The sequence below is a fragment of the Protopterus annectens genome, chromosome 13.part0 (genome assembly GCF_019279795.1).
Source record: "Protopterus annectens isolate FY-2018-M chromosome 13.part0, PAN1.0, whole genome shotgun sequence".
Taxonomy (NCBI): domain Eukaryota; kingdom Metazoa; phylum Chordata; order Ceratodontiformes; family Protopteridae; genus Protopterus; species Protopterus annectens.
The window spans coordinates 414139552-414153900 of record NC_056747.1 but is presented as its reverse complement, the minus strand read 5'-3'; the positions used below and the strand labels follow the sequence as shown (position 1 = coordinate 414153900).

The 14349-nt window shown below is 45.4% G+C and overlaps 1 protein-coding gene across 1 annotated transcript in view; it reads left to right on the top strand.

The window, feature by feature from the left end:
* The window catches only part of KDM4B (lysine demethylase 4B), a gene marked incomplete in the record, with an annotated part of 3340808 nt that overhangs the window by 771829 nt on the left and 2554630 nt on the right, over positions 1-14349 (top strand). Inside the window, 1 exon segment of the mRNA XM_044054047.1 lies at positions 10725-10839. Coding sequence (XP_043909982.1) covers positions 10725-10839 — 115 coding nt within the window.

Sequence of the window (14349 nt, the reverse complement as noted above, 5' to 3'; positions counted from 1 at the left end):
AGACCATATCGGATTTGGGACTTACTCCAGATTCTTTTTGGTGCCAAAAAAGACCGGTGACTTGAGGCCCATTTTGGATCTCAGCAACCTAAATCGTTCAGTCAAGAAGTCCAAGTTCCGAATGGTCACCTTACAATCCATTCTCCCACTGCTGGAGAAAGGTGTTTGGATGTGCTCCATAGATCTCAAGGACGCCTATTATCACATCCTGATAGATCAGGCGTCCAGGAGACATTTGCACTTCAGCCTGGGAGACAGTCATTTTCAGTAATGCGCACTGCCATTTGGTCTCACCACAGCCCCCAGGGTGTTCACCAAATGTTTGGAAGTCGTGACTGCTCACCTGAGGAGTCTAGGATTCCAGGTGTTTCCGTATCTGGACGACTGGCTCCTAACTGCCACCTCCAGGCGTCTACTATTGCAGAACCTAGCAGCCACCATATCACTAGGCACTTCCCTTGGAATCACCTTCAATTGGCCAAAGTCTGTGTTGCTGCCATCTCAGCACATAAGGTTCATCGGAGTAGAGATAGACTCAAACCAAATGCGGGCCTATCTTCCTACAGAAAGGATACAGACGATTCAGGGCTCAAGTCCGAGCCTTGCTTCTCAAATCCAAAGCCCCAGCCAGGATGGTCCTGCAGCTATTAGGCTCCATGTCAGCCACGGTTCTTCTAGTCCCCTTAGCAAGATTGCATATGAGAATTCTCCAGTGGCTCCTATCGACCCAGTGGTCCTTTCAGGATCTCCCTCTGTCACCTCATACGGATCACGGAAACCTGCAAACGGGACCTTCGCTGGTGGCTGGTGTCCTCCAATCTGGATCAGGGACGACCCTTCGATGTCCTTCAAGGGTAAGTGTAAAAAAGTCCTTAGCCTTTTCCTTGAATCTGAAAAATCCTGGCCCTGCCATTGGAAGTGTTCCCTCAGAGTGCAGGGTTTCCCCTAAAGAAAATTCTTCAGGAGGAGGAGAAGCAGAAGGAATGGAGTCTTCTGCATCAGAATCCTCATAAGGTGAATATGGGCCTTCCTGATGGTCAGAAATATCTGAGCCATCCGAGGAGTAGTCTGTAGAGAGAGGTTCAGGGGGTTCAGTCCTAGGCCTCTTATCTGGAGGAGGTTGAGAGGCCCTGTCTGGGTGAGGTTGGGATCCCCTGATCAAGGAAATAAGATCCTCAGCCAGGCTGAGTATCTGGGAACTAGAGGTAGGCCTGTGAGAGGGAGCTTTTGTAGGTAAGGTCTTAGAAGTTTTGGCTGCTTTAGCCCTGGAAAAGGCCTTGATAGACATAGAAGCAGGGGGTCTAGCAGCCCCACGTGCAGGAGTAGAGATGTCTAAAGGAATAGTGTCTGACAAATTCTGGGTGCCTGCTTCTGCAGCAGTAATTTCTGAAGCCGATTCAGCCATGGCCTGTGTGGCATCGGTTATCGGAGGCATGTTTTCGGCCGAAGGGAGAACCGAGGACTCTGTTTCAGCCGAAACCGAGACACTCGCGGTTGGCCTAACCGTGGCTTCAGCCGAAACCGCGGGCCGCGAGTGTCGGTCCTTTTCCTTGCGCTTTTTAGCTAATTGTGTAGTCGGAGTCCCCGATGGCATTTTATAAGCAAAAGCGGGACCAAAAAACTCTTCTGCAAACTCCGACCGACGTCTAAGCGTCCGTCGGTTGAAGGAAGCACAGGCTAGACAAGCTGATACGTCGTGGTCTGGGCCTAAGCAAGGAAGGCAGTAAGAGTGGAAATCCTTATGAGGTATTTGTTTCCCACAAGTTAAACAATTATTTACTTTGTCTGACATCGGCTGAGGCAAGAAAGAGTCCCCAATGGGGTACTTAGCTTTTTTATTAGTCTTCAGTAGTAGAAATCTCTGGATCTGACCGACCGGCACTTGCGAACTGCTTCTGCTTCGGGCACCGCGCGGCAAGAAAGACTGAGGAAAATGGCGTCGGCTGATGCCTTTATACCCCAGCAGCTATGACGTCGGGTGAAGTGCGACATCAGCCGAGGCCAGACCCAGACTTTGGAATCCGGCCGACCGAAGGGCTGCCTGAGGCAGGACAACCCATATGTTAGGACTGCAGATGCATACCTATCGGACATCTACATTTATGGTAGGTACAAAACTGTACTTTCCACCTCCTCCTATGGCCACATTGACGACGGACGCCTCCCAGACGGGGTGGGGGGGGGGGCATTACCTGGGCAGGTCACTCCAAGGCAATTGGCTTTCCGACGAGAGTCTCCTTCACATCATTCTAGAAATGAGAGCAGTGCTTCTATCTCTACAAGCCCTCCACGATTACCTCCCTCAGGGCGTAATTGCCATTCAGTCCGACAACATGTCAGTAGTCTGGTATCTGAACAAGCAGGGAGGGACCAGATCCTACCCCCTTTGCAGAGAGGCCATGAGAGTTTGGGAATAGGCAGTGGCGACCAGACGTTTTCTGGTAGCGACTCATATCCCTGGGAGATCCAACGTGATAGCCGACAGACTAAGCAGAACTATTCTCTCTCCTCACGAGTGGCCTCTGAACGATGCAGTGGCAACTCAGATCTTCAGCAGATGGGGAACTCCTTGTTGCGACCTTTTCGCAACCCCGCTGAACGCGAAGTGCAGAAAATTCTTCTCTCTCACTCCAGCTCCGGGGGAGATTCCTATGGACGTCTTAGCCGATCTTTGGCCCACCGGCTTGCTATACGCCTTCCCTCCGGTTCCCCTCATTCCCAGAATGATCCAAAAGGCGACTCACTTAGGGAGCAAAATGATTTTAGTTGCCCCTTACTGGCCTCGTCAGGTATGGTTTCCCTATCTTCGGAAGTATGCTCTAGACAGTCCATGGTTCCTGGATCAGGTTCCGGACCTATTAATTCACCAGTCGGGACAATTCCATCAGTCCCTTCATTCTTTGAAGTTAACAGCTTGGCTCCTCCTCTTCCAACTATAGTCAGGAATCATACTTTAGACCCGGAAGTTATACGTATCTTATCCTCGGACCACAAGTCTGCCACTAGGAAATTGTATACTAGCAAATGGAAGAGATTTGCTATTTGGGCTCAACTCCGGGGTCTAGATCCCACCACTGTCCCGGTGTCAGAAGTCCTGAAGTTTCTAACTTCCCTATTCAATCAAGGTTCTTCAGTCTCTACCATCAAGGTCCAATTGGCAACTATTTCCAATTTTCATGAATCTATAAACCCACCTTTAATGAGCAACAGATTGTGTAAAACCTTCAAGAAAGGTGCTGCGCTTTTATGACCTCCGATTTCTCATCCTGCTCCTCCGTGGGATCTCGATGTGGTATTACGTGCCTTAACCTCCTCCCCCTTCGAACCGGCAGCAACCTGTGATTTGAAATTTCTTTCATGGAAAACTTCCTTTCTGGTCCCGATTACTTCAGCCAGACGGGTTTCAGAGCTTCAAGCTCTATCTGTCAAACCACCGTACCTGATTTTTCACAAAGATAGAGTATCCCTCAGGCCTAACCCATCCTTTGTCCTTAAAGTTTGTTCTAGTTTTTGCCTGCAACAGTCATTAGAACTTCCAGTTTTCTTCCTAAAGTACTCAAAGCGGAATACATCTTCCACACATTGGATGTTCACAGGCAATTGCGCATTTATTTAGATAGGACCCAACAAACACGGAAAACAGATCAATTGTTTGTGTCCTTTTCGTATAATAAATTGGGCAAAGCCGTCACAAAGGTCACTATTGCCAAATGGATCAGGGACTGTATTAGTCAGGCTTATTCCTCTTCTAATAAAGAGCTTACAACCTCTGTCAAAGCTCACTCTACAAGAGCTATGGCTACTTCAATAGCATTCCATTCTAAGCTTGCCATTAGCGACATTTGTGCTGCGGCTACGTGGTCTTCTCCGCACACCTTCATTTCCCACTACAAATTGGATGTGGCATCTCGGGGGCGAGCTTCATTTGGTTCCACAGTTCTCAGGAGTGTTTTCCAGTGAGCCACCCAGGATATGGTGCTAGGGACGCTGTCCCATCAGTAGAGAATGTAGGCGAGATAGGATCACATAACATCTTTTAGTTATGTACTTACCATAGCTTTAGATGTTTGGGATCCATCTCGCCTACATTCCTAATAACCCACCCTCCTTCCCCCTGCCTTGGAGATCAGAAGAGACCGGACGGTCCGAGTACTATTGTTTCATCTTGAAACATCTGGCAGTGTTATATAAACAGTTATGTGTGTGTGCATGAGTGCGGACAAACAAGATCTGGGGAAGTAGCGGTGGTGCATCCTGGGATATAGAATAGCTCAGCCAATAAGAGACTTCGCTCTATAGCATAGCGTGCCGAGTCGGAGCCGAGGATCGGCTCCGAACCCATCAGTACAGAATGTAGGCGAGATGGATCCCAAACATCTAAAGCTATGGTAAGTACATAACTAAAAGTTATCCCCTTTGGAAAAAAACATGTACCCATGAATTACCACATCGGTGGCAGGACGCTAAACATCAAAAGTGTGATGAGAGACTTAGGGACACAGGTGGACAGTGGTCTCACTTTCGATAACCACATCGCCACAACAGTCAGTAAATCCTTCTATGTGGCACACCTCATCACTAAGGACTTTTCATCCAGAAAAAAGGAGGTCACTGTCCCACTGTACTCGTCCCTCATTAGACCCATTATATAGAGTATAATGCCCCATTTGGTATGTACCACACAAGACATCTGCAACAGCTGGAAAGGCCACAGAAATACCTCACTAAAAGAATCACAGGCCTAAAGCAGATGCCATATGCTGACCATCTAAAAAAACTCCAGCTATACTTTGTGGCATATTGTCTACTCAGAGGCGATCTCTGCTTAACATACAAGGCCATGTCAAACCCTGAGCTGTTGGACATGCTCCACTTAAAGAAATCCCAATCCCTCAGAGCCACACGCTCCAGGGATCTAAACCTTGTCATCACAATGAACAAAACATGCTGGAGGGATAGGTTCCTGACCCAGAGACTTCCCATACTCTGGAATAGACTGCCCATACATGTCAAGCAGAGGACCTCGTTGGCCCTCTTCAAAAGGAACCTTGATGATTGGATGGGAGATAGGAAATTCACCCCGGGGATCATGTCAGTCGCCCTGCTAGACAGAGAAGTAAATATTGTGGGAAGAAATATCCAGGGAATTGTTATGGCTAGGCTTGCATAGGCCCTAGGGCCGATAGCCTAGTACCAACCTATGAACCTATGTGAGTTTACTACAGAATTTTCCACTGTAACCATCTCACATGGATGATTTTGTTAATGCTGTCGTTTAAAATCTTATACAAGGTCCCAGGTAATTTACCACTAGTTTAAAGACGTAATGTAGAATTCTATTTAATTGATTTAAGTGCAGGGTACCATAGTTGCTCCTTGAAAAATCCTTAAATTTGTTTTGGGTTATTTAAGAAATATCACAGTATTGTGGTCAGAGCGAAAAGGAAGTGTCATGTAGCTTAACACATCTGGCAGGAATGTTTATCGGGATGATTTCCAGTATGTTTTTGTTCCTTGTTGATAGATTTTTACCATATGTTTGAGATTCAGTTTTATGAAGTCTAGTAAATTTCATGCCCAGTTTTGCAAAAGGCAAAATTATCCAAGTTGGTGGAAGGATAATGTTGGCTGCTGAATAGAGAAGTAGTTTTATTATGATTAGAATTATAGGTTCATAGGTAGGTACTAGGCCATCGGCCCTAGGGGCCCATACAAGCCTAGCCAAAAAATGTGCCCTGGCTTTCGCCACCCAAGAAAATTTTCCTGTGCCCCTGTCGAGCAGAGCCACAGAAGTGATCCCCGGGGTGAATTTCCCATTTCCCATCCAATCATCAAGATTTTTCTTGAGTGCTAATGAGGAGCTCTGTTTGACATAGGTAGTCTGTTCCAGAGTATGGGAAGTCTCTGGGACAGGAATCTATCCCTCCAACATGTTCCGTTTATTGTGGTGACAAGGTTTAGGTCCCTAGAGCGTGTAGCTCGGAGGGATTGGGATTTCTTTAAGTGGAGCATGTCCAACATCTCTGGGGTTGAGATAGCTTTGTATGTTAGGCAGAGATTGCCCCTGAGTAGGCGATATCCGATGGAGTAAAGCTGTAGTTTTTTGAGACAGTCTGTATAGGGCATCTGTTTGAGGTGAGCAATCCTCTTTGTGAGGTATTTCTGTGGTCTTTCCATTTGTTGTAGATGTCTTGTGAGGTACATACCAAAAGGGGCGTTGTACTCTATAATGGGTGTAATGAGTGATGAGTAGAGGGGAACAATGACCTCTTTTTTTCTGGATGAGAATCCTTTTGTGATTAGATGAGCCACATAGAAGGATTTCCTGACCACTGTGGCGATGTGATTATCAAAGGAGAGACTACTGTCCACCTGTGTCCCAAGGTCTCTTATCACATTTTCAGTATTAAGTAGATTACCAGCTATGTGGTAGTTCATGGGTACAGAGTTTTTACCAAAGGGGATGACAGTACACTTTTTGGCATTGAGCTTCAGGCCATGGCTTTGACACCAGGTATCTGTCTTAGTGAGGCCCTTTTGTAGTTTTTCCACATCGTTAGGAGTTTCGATTATGGCTCCTAGTTTGCAGTCATCTGCAAACTTTGTTAGCCAAAGACCGTCTGTGTTGGTCTGCACTTCAGAGAAGTAGATACCAAACAGGAGAGGGCCTAGGACTGAACCCTGTGGCACTCCACTTGTCACTGGTCTGATGTCAGATTTGGAATCTGCTACTTTCACAGTGTGGGTTCTGTCCTTGAGCCAATTGGCAACCCATCTTGTGACATAGGGATTTATACCTAGTTCAGTGAGCTTATCTATAATTCCAGAGTGGAGGATGGTATCGAAAGCCTTGGCGAGATCTAGATAAGCTGTGTGAACCATTTTACCCTCATCTATGGCTTTGGTGACTGCTTCAAAGAAGTCATTCAGGTTTAGGAGACATGATCTGCCTTTTACAAATCCAAACCTTCTAGGGTCCAGAGTTTGGAGATTACCAATGTCTTTGTTTATGAGTTCCATGATGATACGTTCCATGGCCTTGCAGACCAGGCTCGTCAGGCTAATGGGGCGGTAGTTCCCGGGGTCCGTCGTGGCTCCCCCTTTGTGGACTGGGATAACCGTCGCGGTGCGCCATTCAGTGGGTACAAAGCCTGAGGTGAGGCTATGATTGAACATGGTACTTGGGTAGGGTGCCAGTTCATTCTGTAGTTCGTGTAGAACGCAGTCTGGGATATTGTCAGGTCCCATGGATGCTGTGTTCTTGGCTTTGGAGAGTGTTTTTTACCTGTGCAGCCATGATTATAGGAACTTTGCATTCTTCCGGTATAGAGATGGGCCCTTTAGGGGGTGAAGGGGGGGGGTAAAGTTAGCACTGAACCTATATGCTAGGATATTGGCAATATCAGTTGGTTCTGTATATTTAGTGCCATTGTGCTGCAACTCAGAGCACATCTGAGTGTTCCCATTTAGATTCTTGACATAGCTATAGAATGCTTTGTGGTTGTCTTTAGAGTCGGTGGCAATTTTGTTTTCGTAACTAGCTTTGGAGGATTTTATGAGGGATCTCAGCTTCTTACTGAGGTTGACCAGGGAGTTCCTCCAGTCATGGGATTTTGCTCTTTTTTGCAACAGTTTCTTTTTTCTGTTGTAGAGTTGGTTTATGGCAGAGGACCACCAGATTGGCTTCCTTTTTTTGGAGGATAACATCTTGGTTCTGTTAGGGGTAGCATGATCCATGCACTGGTGTAAGTGCTTATAAAGTGCATTTGTGTAGGATTCAGCAGTCATACCTCTATTGTCCGTCTGCATGGGTGTCATGAAGTTTGCCACTTCTGTCTTAAGAAGTGTGAAGTTGGCTTTGGAGAAGTTTTTTACGATGGTTTCCCTAATTGGGGGTGGGAGTGGGATGTGGATGTCTAGGCTGATGAGCTTGTGGTCGGATCTGACCAACGAGGAATTGACCTCTGGTGTGGAGCACCAGTTTCCCATGTTGGTAATGACCAGGTCTAGGATATTGCTGCCCCTGCTGGGGGTGTGAATAAGTTGATCCAAGGCGTTGGAATTTATGAATTCTAGAAAACGTTGAGCAAAAGAGTTGGTACATGAGTAGTTTTCCCAGTTAATGGTGGGGTAGTTGAAATCGCCCATTATTAGGGTGTTGGGTTGTACCCTAATACTATTATTAGGGTGTTGGGTTGTACCCTAATACTATTATTAGGGTGTTTGGTTGTACCCTAATACTTTCCAGTGTATCAAGAAATGAGGAGTGTGAATCCTGGGGCATGGTGGGGGGTCTGTAGCAAGCTACAATTTGGATTGCGGTCTTGCCCAGAGTTAGTTGCACTTGGATAATCTCGGATGCATTATGCTGTGCAACTAGCCTGGAGGTGTGGATATCCTTAATGAATATGGACACGCCTCTGCCTTTAGTGCTTCGTTCTGGGTTAGGTGGCCGAAAGGTATGGTATGAATTGTAGCCTGGTAATGCAGGGGGACTCTCTGGAGCTTTGAACCGGGTCTCTGTCACTGCACAGATGTCAATGTTCTCCATTTTAAGGAGTGCCTCGAGTGAGTGCATTTTGAGGTTTAGACTTCTAGCATTGAGTAGCATTACCCTCAGATTTTGCTTGCTTGTACCTGTTACGGTGGTGAATTTGTCATTTGAACCTTGCCTCAAAAAGGCACTATAGGGGTGGCAAGAGCCTTAGCCAGTATCCGGAATCCTAAGGGCGACAGGTGCATGCCATCTCTGGCAAAGCATTGTGGTCGGTTGATCATGTCGTCCCAGGCAGACAAATACTGGATCCCCTTAGAATGACACCAGAAGCTAAGCCAATTGTTGAAGTCAGTCATTTTGTCCTTGTACTGTGGTATCATTCTGGGTGATGGCAGGATGCTACTCAGGGTTAGGGTCATACCTGCCTGGGATACAAGATCGAAGAGCTTCTCCATGTCTCTTCATGTAGTCCAGGGAGGTACATCTCTGGTCATTCACACCAACATGGACAATGACAGTGTCATATTTGTACTTATTGTGGAGTGACCTGAGTGCATGCGTTATGTGGCGGATCCTGGCACCTGACAGGCAGCTGACAGTAACTTTCTCCTTGTTTAGTCTAGTGAGTGGAACATCAGCGTGCCTGACTATAGTCACCTATGACTAGAGTGTTGGGTACGTTGTTATGCCTTATGGGCTGTGGTTGAGTGGCACACTGAGTTTTTGTGGGCTATGTGTCATTTGGGTTGTGTTGGGGGGTGGAGTTTGCTTGCGTTTATGCTTTGGATGTCCCTGATGTTTGGGCAGGTTTTTATTGAGAGCCTCCACAAATGTAGGTGTGTGTTTTGTGTTTCTATGTGTGTGGTTTGGTGGTGTAGGTTTTGAGGGACTATGTGATGAGTGTGGTGTGGTGCAAGTGTTTACCTTCTCCTCTTGACTGTCTAGTCCAGTCTTGGGTGAAGAGAGCTTTGCTTCCAGTTTGGCAATATAAGTGCATCTCTCACAGGTTGTAGTGTTGGGTGGTAGGAGGAGAGGGTTGTTTGTGTATATGAGGCAGTTTCTGCATTGCCCCAAGATGCCCAGATTCATCAGGTAGACAGCAGAAATCACTGGGAGCTGACCCTTAGACATGCCTGGATAAGTGCTTATTTAAGTACTAAAAACTGCTTTCCACTAGACAAGTGAGGAAAGTTGAGTCCTGTAGTAATTTGCAGCTTATGTAGTGCTTACAATGAGTTCTGAACAAGTGCTGAGTTCAAAGAAACAGATTTGAGTGCTGAAACTAGAAAACTGGCTAGTTATAAGAAACAAAACAAAGCTAGAAGGCTTCCCTCTAACCCAGAAGGGCTTGGGGGGCTCAGAAGCCTACAAACAGTCTAGACCACTTAACAGGAAAGGCAAGAAACGAGCTTAAATTTTTTTTGTTCTCTTTCCCAGATGCTCTCTTTGTACACAGTAGGAGTGCCTGAAATCAGAATATGATCTCACTGCACTCAGTTGAGTGAGCAAATGAGATGGGCCCAGAAGGAGTATCTAAACACAAATTTACAAGATGGGCGGGCAGTTTCAAAGCCACTAAGAACAGAGTCAAAACTTCCAGTTCAGTTAATATTCATGCAACACAATAAAATCAATTTAAATACTGTATTATTTGATAAAAAGAGCAGATAAAGGTACTTAAATTCTCTTGTACGTCCAGTTGAATGCAGCTAGATCTTAGCCAGCCAAAGCTGAGGTTTTTAAGCCGAAATATTTCAAACTGTACCACTTAAATAGGCAATGACAGGAAATCAAAGAATGTGGCTACCCCCACACCTGCAATTACTAACCGATAATAAAATTCAAGCAAGCACTAACTGAAGAACAGAGTCAAAACTTCCAGTTCAGTTAATATTCATGCAACACAATAAAATCAGTTTAAATACTGTATTATTTGAAAAAAAGTGCAGATAAAGGTACTTAAATTCTGCTATACTTCCAGTTGAATACAGCTAGATCTTAGCCGGCCAAAGCTGAGGTTTTTAAGCAGAAAATATTTCAAACAAAATTTCAAAATATAAAAAATTATATGTTTATCAAAGAAATAGTTACGTTCTTAGGGTTTTGCAGTGCCATTTTAACTTGGTATCTGCAATGCAGCTTACAGAGATTTCACTTTGATTGCGGAATCAAAATTACTAATGTTGTAAGAACTACTTTTTCATATGCTCTGTGTTTTGTGTTCCAGGTATTGCACACCTCGACATCAGAATTTTGAGGATTTGGAACGCAAGTACTGGAAGAACTTGACATTTGTGTCTCCAATATATGGAGCAGACATCAGCGGTACACTCTATGAAAATGTAAGTGAAGTCATCACATTTTGGAACTCACAGAATGTTCTTTATTTTACTTTGACTAAATTCTAGTTTTCATTGTTGAGAAACCGCGAAAGCTGTTCTTGTAAACTATTTTAGGTTGAAAGAGTAAGACCAGTGGTGTAGGAATGTTTGTAAGTGTGTTAGCCCTCATGTTCTCTGGACCGCATTCAGTGTTTTACAGATATGAAGCAAGGGTATGTCTTTGGTTGCTGTAGCGCAAACTTACTTGCATGACTTTGAAAGGATTTGAAGTTACGTGTATCCCCTTTTGGAAAACATTGTCATTGCTGAGGAAGTACACTGTGTCTACTATACAGCAAAAGTGATATTCCGGAGTTTGTACACAGAATCCAACCATCCAAAGCCCCTTTTTTCCCTTATGTGATAGTTTCATAGTTTCATACTAGGCTAACTGCCCTTGCGAGCCATTTTAAGCCTAGACAGTTATCCCTTGTGAGACTCGAACCCTGCACCTTGTGTTTGTAAGGCAAACACCTCAACCATTAGGCCACCCTCCCAACCCTAAAAAGGACTACAGCATCCACTCCCCTTTACAACACAGTACAGTTATCAGCTGCGCATCTACCTACTGTGGGAGAAAAACCTACAGCCTTCTGCATCAGAAGCAAGTACACTACCTGTTGTGCTATTAACAATACACAATACAGTTAATAGTTTAGCTTAGCTTGCTTAAATTAGCAAACACGTGTATGTTAAGCAGATGGAATATCTTAAGGTCTAGGATGTTCATCTTGTTACACTGCTGCAGTCATTACACTTGGGGTTATCCTGCCGTCAGGCAGTTCCCCAGTCGGCCTGAGTACCAAAGTCTTGGTCCGGTGTCGGTTGCTGTCGCCTCCCCCCTGACGTCAGTGCGGCAGGGGTATATAAGATGTAGCCGACGCCATTTTCTTCAGTCTTTCTTGCCACGCAGTGCCCGAAGCAAAAGCAGTTCGCAAGTGCCGGTCGGCCGTCTCCTGAGATTTTCATTCCGAATCCAGAACCAAAGTCTTCTACAAAGCTAAGTACCCCGTTGGAGAAACATTTTCTTGCCTCAGACCGAAGTCAGTAAAAGTTAATAACTGTATTTCTTGTGGGAAGCAATTACCTCATGAGGATTTCCATTCTTATTGTATCCCATGCCTAGGCCCAGACCACGACGTCACTGGTTGTCGGTTTTGTGCTAGGTTTAACAAACGCACTATTAAACGTCTGTTTGATTTTGCCCGACATTATTTTAGTAGAAAATTCAATTATACCATGCCGTCAGAGCTACCGACGACCGGAATACATAAAAAGCACAAAGACAAGGATAGGCATCCAAGGCCAAAAACTGACGACGAAGCCTCTTCTAGGCCAGTCGCCGGTTCTCCGGTTTTCAGTGAGGCGCCTTCGCAGCCCCTGACTACCGCTTCTGTAGAACCACAGGCCGCCTCTGACTCCCACGTGGAGATGGCTGGGCCTTCGGATGCACAAGTTATTCAGCCTACCAAAACTAACCCTTCAGAGGGATCTGGAGTAGCTGAGCTTACCAGCAGCTTCAGAGGGTGTTTTCAGACCTAGTCAGTTAAGCATTAAACCCTCTGCTAAGTCTATGCCAGCTTTAAAATCAAAGAAACAAATACAGCATTCTCCAGCACAGGCCTCCATGCCTAAGAAACAAATGCTCAAGATGTGATCAGGGGGTCCCATCCCCCTCCTGATAAAAGGCCTAGACAGGATGCAGACTATGACTCATCCGACCAGGTGTCCATATCTTCAGATTCATCCTCAGACCTAGGATATTCCTTACCCCCTTATGAGGATTCTGATGCTGAGGAGTCAATTCCATCAGCCTCTCCGCCTGAGGATTACTCCTTTGGGGAAACCTTGCATACCATGAGGGAGCCATTTCCATTGGGAAGGCCAGGATTACTCAGAATCCAAGAAAAGGCTCAGAGACTTCCTTTTATTACCTCAACACAGACCCCTTGCTATTCCGCCAGTGTTAGATATTGTGGATGATGTGTATACTGAATCCAGCCTAAATCCTGATTCCTTACCTCCAGCCCCAGTTAAACCTGACAGATAACTACAGTGTCCCTGACTCTCACACATTTCTGTACAAAAGCCCTGTTGCTGACCCTGAAACTATTTCCCAGGGACCCAGTGGGGTTAAGGCCTCATCAGCCAAGAATCCAGTTCCCTCTGACAGAGATTCCAGAGCATTACACAGATGGGGAAAGAAAGTATATACGTCTGCAACTTTAGCAATGAGAGCCTTAAATTGCTAGTTTCACATGCTAAAATATCAGCAATTTCTACCGTCTCAGTTGAAACGAAAAATGCTTCCAGATTCAGATCCTCCTACTTTTAAAGAGATGCAGGATTTATTGCATGCAGCTGAACAGGTGGGAAAACATACTTTGCAATGTGGTTTTTACTCTTTAGAGGCCTCCTGTAGAGCAGCCGTTACAGGCTCTGTCATTAGAAGACATGCTTGGTTAAAAGAACATACGTTACCAGACCATGTTAAAGCAAAATTATTGGATGCACCTTTGCAGCAGGATGTGTTATTTGGAGTTAAGGCAGAAGATGTATTGAAGAAAATGGAGGATAAGGCAAAATCTATGGAAACGGAGAAAGATTTCTTACAGGTTCAGCCTCCTAGATTTAGCAGAAATAGGCCAACTAAGAATTGGTCCTTTCCAGTTACAGACAGACCTCAAAGGGGCAGATACAGACGTCCAAGAGGTAGAGGTCAACCACAAGGTTCTTACAGGCCTCGACAATGGGGTTGCATCAGGCCAGATAGAAGGGGAAGACAGGCCTCAACCATATAAAAAGCAGCCCCAATGACTTCCCATTACAGCTGCCAAACAACTCTCTCTTGGCAGCCCCCTTGGGAGGAAAACTGACACTTTTTTATCGCAATGGCATATGATCACTAAAGACAAATGGGTTCTCAACATTGTATCTCAAGGTTACAGGTTCCACTTTCACACTCTGCCAAGGTTAAAAGGAATGCCAAATCTGCCACCAAATCAATGGGCAGAGGCTCAAAAACAAATTACAGCACTCATGGTTATGAGAGTTATTAAAAAGGTTACCACCACAGGAGCAAAGACAAGGATTTTACTTGACTCTTTCTAGTTCCCAGGAAGGACAAAGCCTGGAGGCCCATTCTGGATCTTTCTTCTCTAAACACTTGCCTGGATGTTGCAAAATTCAAAATGTTGACACTACAGCAGCTTCTTCCCATGCTGGGCAAGAAAGCTTGGCTCGTGACATTGGACCTCAAGGAGGCATACCTGCATGCCCCTATCAGACAAAACTGCAGAAGATACCTCAGATTCATAGCTGGTTCAATGCATTATCAATTCTCTGCACTGCCCTTTGGCTTATCTACTGCGCCCAGGGTCTTCACAAAGTACCTGGCACCAGTAATTGCATTTTGCAGACAGAAAGGAATTCAAATTTATCCGTACCTGGATGACTGCCTGATTCAAGCAG